Source organism: Eutrigla gurnardus (assembly GCF_963514095.1).
Source record: "Eutrigla gurnardus genome assembly, chromosome: 1".
Taxonomy (NCBI): Eukaryota; Metazoa; Chordata; class Actinopteri; order Perciformes; family Triglidae; genus Eutrigla; species Eutrigla gurnardus.
In genome coordinates this window covers 23,176,884-23,193,583 of record NC_139915.1, presented here as the reverse complement: position 1 = coordinate 23,193,583, position 16,700 = coordinate 23,176,884, and the positions used below count along the sequence as shown (strand labels likewise).

The window sequence follows — 16,700 nt, the reverse complement described above, 5'->3', positions numbered from 1 at the left end:
AACGGTAAGCAAATGGGTCTTTTTCATTGAAATAAATAAGAATGGTGTTTGGTCTAAACATATATTCACTCAGCTTATGTATTATGGCTGCTGCCAGAGAATTTCAAAACACGATGAATCTGCAACCCATCTGTTAACAGGTCTTGGGGAGTCCTACTCAACAAAAAAGTACAAAGTATTTGTGTCTGTAGAGGAAACTGCAATAAACTGCCTCGAGGGAATATCACTTGAGTCAGCGTTGTTTGAGAATGAATATTACAAGTTTGAAAAAAAAAAAAAAAATAGTTTACCGGACCTGTGTAGCCCCCTCTTCATCTCTGTTTAAGGCCTATGGTTTGAGGCTACATCAGCCGCTCCTAGCATAACGACAGCAAGTCTGATTTGCTCTGACTGTCGTGGCCGAGTTGCATTGTGGGTAATGTCGGCGCAAGGCCTTTGACAAGGAATACATGAAATAAAAAAGATGATCTCGTTGGTTTTGCTGCATTGATTTGAACTGTCCAACAAAGTTAAATGACAGCGAGGAACTCTTTTAGTGGTAGTGTATTTGTACAACAGTTCTATAAAGTTTAGCCCACAATCATATTTATACAGGATATACAGATGTACTGTGAAAAGAATCTAAGGTTACAAAACAAATCAATCATTAAAACCCCAATAGGTGCATCTGGAGTCGCTGTAAGATCACAGAGGAGTGTTTTATTTATAGAAGTTAAAATAAGAAGGCCATGTTAAGCTCCATAAGACATCACACAAAACAAATCCAACTGGCTCACGTTGCTATAGTGACACATTAAGCAGCAGTAAAGGTATAAAAAATTTTTTTTTAAAAACGCAAAGCAGCCACGACCCATTAAACCCATCAAGTGAACAAAAAGACAGTATGCGAGCTAAACACCAACAGAGCATGAATACATGAAGAAAAAGGCACCAGCTGTAGTTATTTTCCCACGCCAAACACACTGAACACAACGCCCAAATAGATGAGTCAAGCAGGTGTTTTCTCCACAACAGTCTTATTAAGCATGCGCCCTTAGCTGAAAGACCTTAAGCTGCACTCAAAAAGGGCCACATTCATCTGTGTATCGTTTAAGATTCAAACTTCATCTTATTTCCTCACTCTTGAGATTGGTCACCTCTCTTGAATGCTGCTTTACAACCAGGAGACCACAGGTGAACAGGACAGCCGACTTGTTTTCCCAGACGTCCAACAAAATGTAGTTCAAGCAGGTGAAAAGTCCGTTAATTACAATACGTTACAAAATAACTGAGGAAATGCAGGCTGATGATTCTTCAAATAATGATGTAAGTTATGGATGAAAGCTTGATTAAAGAGTAGAGGTCTGGCTTTTCCCAATAGTCATCTCTGCATGTATAGCATACAACAGCGGCATTCGTTTTTCATTAATGAAAAAATATTGTTGAAGCGTTATTACAGTCTAGTCTCAAGAGCTGCTGCCCTCATCCCAAATTGATGGGATTATTTCCCCTCGGCAAGAGGGCCCTGATATTTCTTTGAAGATACATACTCTATGTAGTCAAAAGAAAAGTCACCAGAGGCTATGATGCTGTTGACTCATGTACAATGCAATATGCATTATATGAGCAAAGAAAAAATGGATATTAAAGTAAAAATCAGAATATGACTAATATTTTTCTTCTGTAGGAAGCAGCCTTTGTTTTCTGCTCAGAAAATGTTATAATTTCAGTAATGTACAGGTAAGACGAAAAACATACAAATAAAAAGAAACAAATTAACAGAATGACAGATAGCATGACAGAAAATCTATGTAATGTCATAATGTCAGTGTAATGATGAGAAAGCCTGTCTAAAAATAAAAACGAAAAACTCTGACTTAAAAGAGGACTTCAGAATCAGTTAGCTTTATATCCTCAAAGAAGTTGTAAAGAGGCAAGACTATCTGTGATGCAGGAGCTGGCTTTACAAGTGGTCTTACTATGAGTGATGTGGTCTATGTCAATGATCTTTTTTTGGCCAAAATTGCAAATGTTTGTGTATATTTCAATTAAGAGATTTGTGTATTTTGTGTTTTGTCTGTGACCTTCTTGCTGGTTTTGGTGCTGCTGTATGTCTAAGCACAAATCAGTATTTAGCATAATTTACATCACAATGCCTCTACAGTTGTTGGGTTTCCTGCTAATGTTGCCAGGCTACCGTCAGGCTTTTCACTGTTAAATTCTTAATAAATAATACCCAAGGATGATGTTGTTGTTGTTTTTTAACTAGAACACATTCATAATTATGAATATTCCGGGTTTTTGATCAATTTGATAGATTTTCATTTTCAGGGGCTTTCTCACTTAACTGGAATTTAAAAAAATAAAACCAAAAAGCAGAATTTGCACATGCTATTTAGTAGATGCACCATCCCCCTACTGTGGTTATTTAATCTTCCAAGCCTACCAGTTATGTTTAATGAAAGCTTCCAGTGCCAATCACGACCAATGCTGTAGTTTAAAAATATTATTACAACCGGCCAGGGGGATGCCATGTAGTATCATACGTCCCACTATGCATCTCAGGATGCACTAGTACGTTGTTGCACCGTGGAAGTTGACAGTGTGCCTCTTGGTCAAATAAAATAAGTGTTGAGGTATTTGTCAAAGACTTCATTCCTGCTCTGAGACTGTGGATTTACAGTATTACACCACAGCGGGGTTGGCCTGTTGGATGTTGTCCTCTCCACGCTCCTCCTACACACAACATCATCATCCGTACCGCCTCTCATCTACAGCACAGCAGCAGGTTTGGCTCTCTTACCAAACAATCAGGCCCGTAAAAAAAAAAGAACTACTCATGACAGACACAAGCTGTCCAGAGCCCGCCGGCTCGCAGCCTACAGTAATGTACAGTTGAGATATCAGGAAAAGCTACTGACCCAGCCCATGGATTTGTAGATATTCTGAGATATTGGTGATACTTCAGTGAATGTCCGTCTTTGCGACTTCCACTTGCGGAGACCATAACTTGCTTTTTATTTACGTCAAAGGTACATTAATGTTGCACGGAAATGTGAAAATGCAGACAGATTTACAAAGTTGGCTGTACATCATAGCTCTTGATATTATGAAATAAAATTAAACCCAAAAGAGACTAAATTAACAAGCATGACTATCATGGGAATAATGATATTAATTTAACAGCTCCTTGCATTAAAATGTTGGTTTTAATCCACTAAAATCCAAACGATATCAATGAAAAAGCCCAAAAAGACAAACCCGCCTCTGTTTCTATCCATGTACAAATATAAATATAATGTTTTCGCTGCCTTTAATACAAATACTGACCTTTCTGCATATCCCTGATGTTCTTATCTAACAGGAAGTGGCAATAGCAAAATTCTCAAAAACATTATTTTATGGAAACACTGGACTGCAACTGCAGAAGAGCACCCACAGGAAATAAGTGATATTCAGGGGAGCAGGATTCCCTGGGGGTGGCAGATAAAAGTACATTGTGGACTGTAGAGTTGTGGGCCAGGTAGGAAAGGTCATTATGTGACAAAAACTGCTCAAGGGATTTCACTGACCAAAATAGAAGGTCATGTAAGTAAATGGGAGCCGGTGGCGATGAAGAATGTTCTTCCTCCGACAACTGGAGGTGTCTCGCTCGTGACCCTAGTGACCCCATATGCAATAAGACAGACCTATGAGCAGCCTCGGGGAAAAGAAAATGAATACTTTGGCTTTGTTTGCTTAATAACAAATATTACCATAAGTCCCTAATGAACATCAACATATTAGCATTGTCACTGTGAGCATGCTAGCACGCTAAAAGCACTGCTGCTGTACATTCGTACAGGTTTACAGAGTCGCTGATTGTCGACTCTTGGTCTTGTTTAAGGACCAATTCTCTTCTATTGGATAACAAACAATGGATTTTTTCTTAACAATTAAAGAAAAATTGGAAGCCGAACAGAGAAAGAAAATCCTGATAAAACTGTTGTGGTATCAAAGTGCTTTTAAGTTAATTCAGTACATTAATATCCTGTTTAAACTTTCATTGGACAATGTTCACATATCCTAAATTCCACCTACACACTGTCCTTATAAAAACTGGATCTATTTTTCTCTGAATTAGATCCCATACATAGTTGTAGTCCCATTAGCAGTGATGCGTGTTTATGTACTTTAGGTGTGTATAACAGGTAGTAGTCTAGTATAATTGAAAATGCTTTCATGTTTTGACATATTGTGGGAATCTATGTATGAACAAAATGAAATCTTTTAAAAGACATGAGCCATTATTGCCACACGCTACAACAAACATGGGTGCTGCTTATCACATCGCCTCGTAAAGCCCAATGGCAGCTTTGAAAACACACGTTCTCTGGGAACAATCCAGGCATATTTTATCCAGAACCACACTCCACTCTGCCCAAGGCCTCGCTAGACTACAAGATCAACGCACACATGTTAGATTAGGCTGTATGACTGCAACGCCTGAGGATCCGAAACACCCAAAACTTGGCCAGAATGACGGAGACACAAAACAGATGTTCTCTGCTCCCAGCAGCTGCTGTGGAGAACTTTGGAGGAGCTGGACATCTTTGTGTATTAGTGTTACAGGCTCAATCACATATGCGTACGGTGGAACTACAAACGCTGCAAACTATGAATTCTAACTTATAGTGAGAGCCTACAAAGGAATAACTGTGACTTGGCTACAACAGCACATGGAGATTTCACGCTTGCAGGGTTTGTTGTACTGCCACAAAATTAGAGAAATGTCTTTTTCTTGCTGTGAAGAAAGTAAAGACAGTGAGTAATGTTTGTCTTTGCTGCTGACTCGCAGACAACGTAATATGGATTTCACATTAAAAGATGAAGATGAGGCAGCTTTTACCTACGGGACTTTACTGCATTCAGATTAAAGCATCCAAAAACAGTGATACCAGCAGGAAAAAAAAAAAACTCACCTCAGCTTTCCTAGTTATTGCATTTTGGTCAGTGTGCACCATTGTCAATTCACTCACCAGTCTGTTTGAGGCAATAGCTTGGCTAACATAACTTAATGTGCTGAGTTCATGTTGTAGGACAAAACACCCATCGCTCCAGGTAATTTCTCAGAACGCCCCATTCAACTTCCAGGGAAACTTTTGTAATTTCATGCCAGTGGATATTAATGAAGTCTGCCAGGCACATTAGCTCATTAATAATATTACAGATTAAACTATGATGAATTGGTGGACCTCACAATGGACTGTTCTGGCCCTGGTGTGACCAGTCTCTTATCTGACCTTTACAGATACAAGCTGTATAAGACACAGGAGACAGGGAGACCCGTGCGGGGCAGAACTACGGCTGCAGATGTACATAAGCCTGCTTCATAACGGAGAGGTCTGTGGACCTTGTTACACTGTGTCACTTTCCAATAATAGATTATTTTAATTTCTGCAGACACTTAAGGGAGTAGCGGTCTTTAAGACTTTACCAAGTTTGGACTTGTGAAACAGAATTGTATCTTTTGTACTGTATTTCTGCATGTAGGGAAACAACAGGGCAGACAAACTAGATTCTATACGTCCATATTTGAGGTGTTGCCTGTTGCATCTTGAGCATTATGCAGAGTTCAGAGCAAAAGCTGTTATCTCATTAAATTCTGAATATTTAATTCAGTAAAGACTGAAGAAATAATTATAATTATAATGGCATTTCTAGGAAAAAAAATTACTGGAGGGAGACTTTCCCGCAGATAAGACTGATTAGTTTGAAAACGACAATGTTATGATAATATATGGCGTACGGAACAATGATGTAGTTGTTCAGATACCAAACAAAAGGAAAGTCAGGCAAGGATGGCTCCAAATGTCATCAAAGATAATGTTTTCCAGCAGAACCAGTACTTTGTTTTTGATACTTTAAGTACTTTCATTCATCAGTATGATTTTGAATTAAATACTTTTACTTTTTATTGTGTATTTTTACATAGTTATACTGGTACTCTTACTTGATTAACTGATAAGTAAGTACTTCTCCCACTACTGAAAATAAGAGACTGATTTGACAGAACACCGATTCCTTATCTAACCTGCTACTTACCTACTGACTCTTTATATGGAATTAATCAATCATTTGTATAAAATACAGGTCTGCTTACTTAATAATCAGTATAATGATGTTTGTACTGTTCATCCAATGCTTCTTCCCTATAAACACCACGGTTAAAAGACTTTTGCAGATATGAACGATGAATGATAAAAAGAGGAATTCTCACCCATGTTTGCGTCTGATTTGAGTAGGTTTTGTCTTTAAACTGTATCTTCTACAACATCATCATCACTCTTCAGGAGTAAAAGCTTCTGTCTGGTGAACACGTCAAAAGCGACTATAGTCTTAGGACGCATTACATCTTGAAAACAGCACGATGTGACAATGCTACTGAGACTCGAGCTGAGCTCTGTGTGGGACCACAAGCAGAACAGAATCTCTTATAAAAGCACAAATGGAGCAATGATTTGGGGCTATTCATCTAGGTCAGGAGAATAAATGCAGCTAGTTAAGATGAGACAAATTAGAGAGTCATGCTACGCCAGCAGAATCATGAGTTAACAAAGAATAATGATTTTCAGCGTTCTCCCCCTCACCTCTTTACTTTGTCTTCGCGCACACACACACTAGCAAACGTACACACGGGCTACTGCACGTTGCCTCAGTAATGCATCAGCTGTTTTCACTACGCACTTGGAGAGCACAGTTTAAAAATGGAGAAAACCTGGAGGTGGAGATGATCTGATGGAATTAAAATGTGTGAATTATTATTATTAATAATAATAATAATAATAATAATAATAATAATAATATTAACAATAATCAATATATACTGTATGTTGTTCCGCTAAGAGGATTCACTGTGGTGACCTGTGTTTACAGCTGCAGAATGGACGCTCTGTAGTGGGCATCATGCAGATTTGTTTCTGCATCTCAGTGTGCGTCTGCGTTTAGCATTCAGAGTGACGAGGGTCAGAGACACCTCAACAGCAGCAGTGTCTGTGTGAATAAAGGTCATTATTGTAGAAACGGTGAAAGAGAGGAGACTGTGTGAAGAGAAGAAGATGAGATCCGGGAAAAAACAGGCATGCTGGGAAAATTAAGTAAAGAAGTAGGAAGGAATCCATAGAAATGTGGTCTATTAACAATTCTGCATCTCTGACCCCGGATCATACTTTTTTATAGGTGACACGTTGACCCATTTTGCTTGCCCTATGTAAGAAAGCGGTGGTGTGGAATATAAGGATGGGGTGAGGAAGGCAAGAAGAAATACTCACTCAGTGTTTGCCATGATGCTCGATGATGGAGAGAGGAGAGATGGTTGTCACAAGGTTTCCAATCTGGCTGTTTTTAGCGCTGAACTTCACCTTTTCACCTGATAGATGCCGTTTTCATTGTGAACCTGCTGAAGAACATCATGATAGCGAGTGAAGAACTTATTTTTAAAAGTTTGTTTGCATAGTGATGCAAACGTAGCAGAATGCACTAATGGTACATACAGGACTAATAATAACCTGGTTGGCTGGCTGGTGACAGATATTGAAATGAAGTCCCTTCTCAACTGCATCCTATATGATTTACTTTATATGGTGATGGAAATTATATTAAAATTGGTGGAATGTATTTCTTTTAATCACATGCTTGACAAGCCATGAGGAACCTGACCAAAGGCTTGTCCTCAGGTATGGTCAGTGGAAGATGTCAGACTAACAGAAACCCAACCCTTGTAGCTATAAAGGTCACAAATGATTTCAAAAATTAATTCATTGCCAAATGTAAGGTAACAATAGATCAGATTGCCTATAGAGCATAGTAGTCACCAATGGAATGTTGTAACCCCAAACACAAGGGAACTTTTGCAGATAAACTTTTAAATCATACCCTAAAGCATGTATCTGCTCTGGGAACAATCGTTGAACACAAACAGAATTGGATGCATGTCACACTTTTCAAATCTCAGAGTGATAAATGCATCTGTGGCCAAAACCTGAACTGATTTACCCGCTGGCATCAGATTCCAACTATATGAGAGTTCTGCACACGACTGCTGAGAGCACTGTACATAATGAATTATTTATTTGCAACAAAAGGAACCTACCTGTGTGAGATTTACATTGTTGACTGGTAATCGTGCCTCCCGCTGCCCCCTTGCTGATAGTAATGTCTCCCTCGGTGGTGATGGGAGTAAGTGAAGCAGCAGCAGGCTCGCAGTGTGTGTAGGCTGCAGCTATCCTTAGCACTTGTGCATTGGACGAGCACCGCTACCGCCGCTTCTTCTTCTTCTTCCCACTTGCGCTGCTCGGATTTCAGTGCAAAACCAAAGAGAGTCCGAAGCTCAAACGCAAGAAGCATCGTCCATCGGCGAGATCATATTAGCCTCTAAGTGTTACTCAGATCGATTAAAGAGCCCATTTTCAAGAAGCAATCTACCGCCTGGCTGGGAGCGTTGAGGGGTTTCGTTGCGTGAGCTGCTCCAGATCCCCGATCCCGCTCCTCAGCCGAGGGTTTCCCCGGCCAGCACAGCGGGGAACCCTGCGAGGAAAGGAGCTGTCCAGGTGCTGAAGCGAGCCCGACGAAGCCTCGGCTCTCCACCGAGCCGCGTCCACGCAGCGGCGCTCGGGCAACACGGGGCCAATTTCATCCGAACGCCATCAAAATATTGACGTTTTAGTGCCGGAGACTGACAGTAGCCAATGAATCGTGTGACATTTGCATCACACCGGTCACGACATAGCAGTCGAAAAATATTGACCGCGGGGTGGACGAGTGTGTGAGCGCGAGCGTGTGTGTCTGTGTGTGTGTGTGAGAGAGAAAGCCTGTGAGTAGGTTTTCTCAGTTTCCGATTGAGGCCAATTTGAGAGCAGATTATCGCCGCAGATGATTTTATTAGCTTTACGCCTGATAGGTCGTCCCTCTCCGTGTCATGAGCTGTTTTTTTTATGGTTTCCTAAAATAAAGATACTATGGGAATATAAATTGCCTTTGCAGCAATTGGCTTAACCGTTTGTCACTCATCGGGATTAGCCAGTCGATGGTTAAAGCGCACATCAATCAATCTGGAGCGTCTCTTCTTGTGTTTAAACACGCCTGGACGTGGGCTGCTGGAGATGTTATAGGCTGAGGCGCACATTTCAGGGTGTAGGGTGGGGAAAAGAGGTGATCTGAATTTACAATAGTAGGCCTGTAGTTACAACCGAGGAAGGAATGCCTAACGCCCCGTTTATACTCAGGGACCGGGTCTGAAGCTGCTGCTGTAGTGGCTTTAAAGAAATAAATGGAGAGAGGGAAGCACATATCAACGTATTGAATGCAATTTATTATGAGAAGAACAGAAAGCCTATTATTTGGCACATATAGAAAAGTGCATCAACACCAAAACAGCTTGTTCGCCACACATCAGCCATAAACAAAAACGTAAAATACATTTTAATTTCCTCTTCAAATATGAGGGCCGATACAAAAGGGAATTTTTTTAAAGTAAAATTTGGAATTTTCTCAAACATTCATACTTGCAACAATCATTGCTGCAGCTTTTACCAAAAAGCTGAACTTCAACATATAACCACAACTACCTGTTCAACAAATATATGCTGGAAATTGCACCTTGATGTCAGAATATTCTTCTTAGTGAGGAAAAGTAGGCTATGACATCAATCAATGACAGGGCCATCTAGAAAATAATACATTAATAAAGATTTAATCGATTTAGACAGAGCAATATTCTATTTTATAAAAGCGCATAATGTGGACCTTTTTTTCTCCAATTGTGCAGCTAGGTAGTTAGTCTACTATCAGGATAAAATAATAATAATAATAATAACCCTTACCAATTGTTTCTTTAGCAAGGATAGGCCTACAGAATACATCATCATTTAGGCCAATTACATGACATTATTTTCAGTATAACTTGACGGAAGTTAGAGCAGTCTTTTCTGTTTTAGGGTAAATTTTTCTTTTAGACTGCAGGAAATTAAATACCTATGAAGCTCAACCATTAACAGTGGGACGTAGTAGACGTGGGCAAAAACAAAAAGAGGCACTATAAGACTATTCTGACTGATTTCCCTGTGCCAAATGTAACCATGAAGAGCATTCAAATCAAGATTACCTTGATTGCGTGGGAAAGCGACCACACTCCTCTTACTTACATGAATAAAAAGTGCCTGCGCTGAATCACCAAATAGAACAGTACCTTGTGTGGACACACATTTTTACTCACCTGCAAACCAAAAAGACCATGTTGTTGTTGTCAGGGGGTAAGATATGCCTTGAATATGGGGAAAATATAGCAAAATTTGGGAAAAAATACATACACATTTTTTTACAAGAAAGCTCTACCACATCTGAATACCTAAGTAATGATTGGTTTGTCTTTTTATATCTGACTTTATGAAACATGTGATTTTTTTTTTAATATGAAGCTGTGTTTACGCAGTCTCAGAGGGTTACCATTTCCCAAATTATGCCGTTACACTGGCTAAAGGGATACATTTCCTCCTTTATGCGCAGAAATGGTGACAGCAATATTCTGGATGGTAAAATGGGCAACACTGTACAAAATGTTTCTTGTTCCCAGCTGCTGTTGCAAACTGGAGCATTATGGATGGTCTTTTGCTACCGTTTGGTCATTGTCATTGTGGGCCAGTCAGCCTAGATGGACCAGGGTCATGACTGTAGTGTACTCATGCTGCAGACTGTCCGTGTCAGCGTCACACAGCGTGTAGTCGTCTTTAACGATTCGGTCGCAGCCAATCTCGCCGTTGCCAAACAGGCCGAAGAGCGGGGTGTTTGGGAACACCTTGTGGAAGGCGTCGGCCTCTACATTGGCCTGGTTGTGGTAGTAGTTCTGGCCTCTACCCACGCAGGCGAACATGAACCCTAGGGTGTTCCTTTCTGGGATTTTGGCTGCCTTTAGTCTCTGGATGGTGGCTTCAGCCGCCTTGGGGTTGCTGATGTCTTGGTCCAACAGCACAGATGCCCCCTGCACCTTTGGGCCACTCAAGGCAAGACCCACAACACCATATGCACCCTGGCTACAGCTACAGAGTGAGAAAAGGAAACCATGTTTGCAGAAACCTTAAAAGTATTTGAACAAGAAATCACTTGCAATTTACCCCTTGTAAGTCCCGCTCCTATTCACTCTGTGTTCCAATCACAGGTGAGCAAGCTTTGAACCCAGCAGAAAGTGGGTCATCTTTCTCCTTTCCTGTTAGATATGGTAACATTCCTACCAGCACCAGAGTCCATTTAGAAAACCTCATTTTACTGCAGCAGGGTCCAAGTGCCCCGCGCAGTCCAGGTTCTGGTTCTTATGACGGCCTCAGAGACCTGTTGCATTGGTCCAGCTGCCCTGGTACTGTGTGTGCTTGTGGGTTTTTTGGAGGTCATCAACCTAACAGTCAAATTGAGGGGTCATGAACCTAACTGGGAACACCTAGCCAGTGCATTGCTATGTTTCTTTTTGTCAAGCTTGTCTGAGATTGCAATGGTAACTAAGGATAGCGGGACTTAAGATGGGTCAATTGACACGTAACCATTATTCTTCCAAAATATCGATTTAATTTTTTTTATTTAAGTGTGTATTGAAGTGACTCACCAGTGTCTGGGAGGAGAGAAAACACTTTCCACCAGCCCACCAGCAATGAGAGCTTTGCTCTTGGCCAGTGGCTCCAGCACCTGGCCGAGGAACTGTACTCCTCCAGTTTTATATGCCTCATAGACAAACAATAGCACCACACGTAGCTCTGGGTTGTCAACTAGTCCTGGAAAGACGTACAACAGAATAGTAATGCATAAACAAGTTCTGGAATATTTAAAAAGAAGCATTTCTCTTTTTAAATGAGTAAATAACTGTTGCGAGTCGTTTACTCACCGGCTTCCTTCAGGGCTGTTGGGGAAATGGACTTCTTACAAAAATGAAAGGGCTTGATATTGACACCTTCTATGCTGGGGAACATGACTGCAAAGCCAGCCTCCCCCTCCTGGTACTCCTGAGGAAGGCTGGAGCAAGAGCCACTGGGAGTCACTGCACAGAGAAGCAGACATGAGGTAGAATGTATGCTGTATGCTATATGCAGTAACTTACAGACATGAGTTTTCATTCCAACCAAAAAATAAGTTATTTATTTCATCACTGAATTTGTATTTGAATATAATATCTTATATTATCATACCAACTCTTACAGTGTTTACTTGGAGAGGAAAACAGCCACATCTTAACTTACTCTAAGTTGAGTAAAGATAAAGAAAATATCTAGAAGGATGGATGGAAACTTCTTTTTACTTTTTTACAGATCCTTAAAAAGGGTGCAATGTGTGTAAGCTAAGATTTTACCAGATTTACTTAACAGAATGTGCAGAGGTTACAGTGTTAACGTTATGTCTATATATTGTGGTATATATAAAATATCTACTGAAATGAGAATGTTAAGCAACTTGCCCTGGCTCATCCTGTATTGTAATACCACTTCTACCTCCATAGGCAGTAGAGCGTCTCTGTAGCGTCCAGTCTGCCTTCAGTCCAACATGAGAGCACGAAGCAGTACAGCTGTCCTAAGGGCTTGTCAATTACATTAAAAAGGTACAGGGTCCGTGTACATTTTGATTTATGTTTTATTGGTTTAACTCCAAAGTGGCAGAAAAGAGAAAATTATTTGCACCCTCACCCTTTCCTCCCTACCCCCAGAGGACTACTTTAATGAGGAAGAGCATGCAGGGATCCCTGGACTCTGCCCCACTCTATCGGACCAGAACACTTTGTGTTGCTTATAATTTAGATTGTATGGACCCTGATCCCTATTTTTTATTAGAAGTAGCCGGATCTTACACAATACTCCTTTAATAGAAAGCAGACAAAACATCTGTGGCATTATCCACGTTTCCGGAAGGGATGTGGAATACTGGTCGCTGCCATCTTGAGGCCGGAACATTTTAATACACCAGATGTGAGGGGAGACAAGCAAGAGGCAACCGCTGCTGCTCACTGTGACATAGTGTGCCTAGTAGGAAAGTGCAGCTGTAAACTATAAAATTAATAATGGCAGAATTCCATTTAGCTGCTTCAGTTTTAGGGTCCTGGGATTGTGCATGCTGGTTTACGTCACAATGGCATAGCTTACTGGGACATGGATATTGTTATTAATATGTGCTTTTCCTGCAATGAAGAGTCATGTGTCTGCTGAGAAAATGGCTCTAGATTTTTCTTATGATCTTAATATCTTCTTAATGAACAATGATTCTTATTAACTTCTACTAGAAAAACATTTTTTACTTTGTAGTGAGAAGAGTTTTGTTTTAATTTTGGCACAGGCAGTTTCTTGGAGTTAGCATCAAGTGGCCATTAGAGAAACTGCACTAGTGTATTGGTCTCACTAACCAACCGTGGTGGTTGTCAATACGATGAGAATCATTTTTCAAAACTCTGGATAGCAAGGCAGTTCACCACAGAAAAAAAAGATTCAGCAAGAGGAACAGTGGTCACCAGTAAATTCTCAGCAATGCTGACTGAAGACACGTAATTGTTCCACAAGGCAAACTACAGCCTCAGAAACACTTGCACGTACTGTACATCAGGAGCACCAACACAACCTGAAATCAATGGCATTAAAAAGGCACTTCTAAACAAGCTCAGTTCAGAGAGTGTAGCAGACAGATGCGCTTTGTGCAAATAAGAAAACAGTGATGTATTGTCACACATTTACTCATGAGACATTCACCACTCGAACGAACACCTTTCCGTATCTCATTTATCCCTAACATCCACTGTGTTCAGTTTATGGGAAGACTATGTCTAGGCGTATCACAAGTCATCTTTTTAATACTGTGCAAAACTACCAACATGCATAAATACTTTTCTCTAATGTGCTTGAGGGCTATAAGGCAGACTTATTACAAATGAAATATAGTGCAACCTTATCCAATCAGATTTCACTCAATTGAATTAGATGTGCGTGGTGACCGGGTGGTAACCCCTAGCTGCAATAACATGAAATGAGCGTTATCGCAAACAGCTGAGGCTGCCATTAAAGCTGACAGACAACGGGAGCCTGATAAGCCATCATCTTGAGGAAAGGGAACACAGCTGATGGAAAGTCACTTCTCCGCAGGGTTGTGATTATATGGAGAAATGGGGAGCAAAGCACCACGCAGACGAGGCAATTTATCAGAAGGAGAGGCAGGGGAGCGCCAGCCACCAGTGGTGCTTTCCAACTAAGGCAGTAGCAGTTGGGATTAATACATAGTACTCTATGCTGAAAGGTGAACTATTCCTCTTTGATATACTCAAGTCAACTGGTTGGCTTTCATGTTTTTTTTTCAAGAGCATCCTCGCAGATGAACTTGCTAGTGCAATATATAAATACTATCACAGTTTTGAAAGCTCATTTTAAGACAAACTGAAAAGAAAAATTCCTTTAAACCCTTTCACAATACCATGTCATACTGTGCACCTATTTAATAATATACTGCCAACATTACAAAATATTTTTATATCAAAATCCAATATATTTTGTTCCTGGAAAAATATGACACATGCACATCAGTTAGCAACCACCAATTTCAACCAATAATATCAGAACATCCAGCCATCAATCAGCAACTTCAGCATAGCACAGACCTTGAGCAGGTCGCAAAATAATCTTTTCAACGATCAATTAAAATTCCTCCCAACATTAAGTCTAACCTGCGTATCCTGTTTCACTCAGAAAAACGTCACGGTACAGAAGATTGGCACTCCTGAAATGCTGTTTCATTTCGACTTTGAGAAACATTTTTACATTAGCATTGATTTGAATGATTCCATGTGTGTGACTAATCATGCTTTTACTGGCAGGGGAGGTGAGAGTGTTATTTTCTTCTATATGAATTAAGAAATATGTGAGAGAAAAGAAAAACAAACACTTACAGACTATGCCTGGTACGGTGATGCCCATGATGTCACAGCTTTTAGGGAAGAGCAGGTTCAGTTCTTCAACTGTGTCTGGACTGTGGCGACTCTTTTTAGCTTCAGAGTAGTTGAAGGGAAAAAACATGTTAATGAGAAAGGTCACCAGTTTGTATGCATATCATTTTAATATAAAACATAATGCTTATATTTCTGTATATGTAAAGGTCCTTTTTTAAATATTCTTTTATTCAGAAAAATGTACACGAGTATGTGGAATTCGACACCAAATCTTTAAGCACAAATACTCCATTAGTATTTCATAACAAAATGTGCCATCGAAAACTGCAGTGACAAAGAGGAACAAGTCACAGGTTGAAACTGATCAACAGAGAAGTGATATAAACAACAGGTTTGCATCATAATATAACCAAACTCTGTAGCATCACTGTGGGTAGGCTCGATAAGCTTTTGCATCATCCTACTCCTTTTCCAACTCAGTTTGAAGTCTGTAATGATATGTTGATTGTTTTTTTGTTTTGTTTTGTTGTTGTTTGTTTTTTTTTTGGGGGGGGGGGGGGGGTATTTGGTTTTTTGTATCATTGTTTATATGATTACTTTGCCATGGGGGTGGAAATAAATAAGCAGAACTGAACTTAAAATTGAGTAAGGTTTGAATGCAGAATTATTACTTGTAGTGGTGTATTGTCACAGGCTAGTGTGGTATTTGTACCAGGATCTGAATACTTCTTGCACCACTGCTTTCCACTAAAGCAGCTCAAACAATTATGTACGGGATACATGTGCTTGTATCGGACATATTCTGTCTCTTGAACGCAATATAATAAAGTCCAACAGCAGTGAATACCAATAACTAATACCAACCTTTATTCTGTCTGTAGCAATAAGCACGTCCATTGAAGCCCTCGTAGTCTACCAATGCCAGAACCGTTTTGGGCAGGAGAAAGACTTTCTGAAAATAATCATAAGCAAAGAGCACCTGCTAAAACAATCAGCGATACCTTTATTTTGACTTTTAACTACTACACGAGAGAATTTCTGGCTGAGCACTACCAATTACAACCGTCAGGGTGATATAATTAACACCCAAACAACGTCCCATGACTTTCCGTTGACTTACCTCCACTTCCTCAGCCAGGATGCTGCAAAGGACGTGGGCCTCCGTGTTGGACGGTCCACAGGCTGACACCCAGGTCAGCTGCTGCTGAGTCCTCAGCACTCGACGGGCACAGTTTCTCCACAGTCTGCACACGCTTGAGGGGAACACAAACAAACTCAGTTTAAAGCTACCTTGTTAGCTAACGTTAGCTTCATTAGAAACTTGATGAGAGTTAACGAACAAGTTCGTGCTTAGGTCAGGTAATAAACACGACTGGGAGGCTGCAAGCAACTACACAAACGTTAGGTTAAGTAAAAACGACTCGTAAAACACTCTGGCTGTCACGTTAAATTTGATGTTTCTGAAAAGTAGTTTCACTTCCATTCGACAGCCATTAACGTTAGCGAAGTTAACTGTTTAGCATACAAACATTTCCCGCTACCTTGCGATCCGGAGCAGCGATTTCGTCGGTACGAACGTCAGAATTCGCTCGACCACTTCAGCAACATTGCTGAGTACGTATGAAGCCTTGCTGTCTTGTAAAGAAATGGCAAATTCTTCATTTTCACCCATCTTTCGCTCTCAAGTCGTGGTCGGGGTTTTCCGGCACAACTGCCCAGCTACGAACTTTCACCTCTGCCGAGGCGTCACACTGCCCCTTGCGGCGAGGAGGAGCTATGACACTTT

The 16,700-nt window shown here is 40.5% G+C and overlaps 2 protein-coding genes across 2 annotated transcripts in view; both read right to left on the bottom strand.

Annotated features, from left to right (window-relative positions):
* LOC311010522 (transmembrane protein 266-like) overlaps positions 1-8,893 on the bottom strand; it is a 42,464-nt gene extending 33,571 nt beyond the window's left edge. The window contains exons 1-2 of the mRNA XM_084005044.1: positions 8,111-8,893; positions 7,290-7,414 (exon numbers count right to left, since the gene is read on the bottom strand). Of these exons, the coding sequence (XP_083861170.1) occupies positions 7,290-7,303 (14 nt within the window). The 5' untranslated portion in view covers positions 7,304-7,414; positions 8,111-8,893. The remainder of the gene's footprint in view (positions 1-7,289; positions 7,415-8,110) is intronic.
* A 414-nt stretch (positions 8,894-9,307) lies between these two features.
* fbxo22 (F-box protein 22) lies at positions 9,308-16,645 on the bottom strand. Its single transcript, XM_084005175.1, has 7 exons — positions 16,456-16,645; positions 16,035-16,167; positions 15,779-15,866; positions 14,915-15,013; positions 11,885-12,037; positions 11,609-11,774; positions 9,308-11,051 (listed from the first exon to the last, which is right to left on the bottom strand). Exons 1-7 carry the CDS (start codon positions 16,584-16,586, stop codon positions 10,658-10,660), a joined length of 1,164 nt encoding a protein of 387 aa, XP_083861301.1. The 5' UTR covers positions 16,587-16,645; the 3' UTR covers positions 9,308-10,657.
* Between the last annotated feature and the right edge of the window lie 55 nt (positions 16,646-16,700).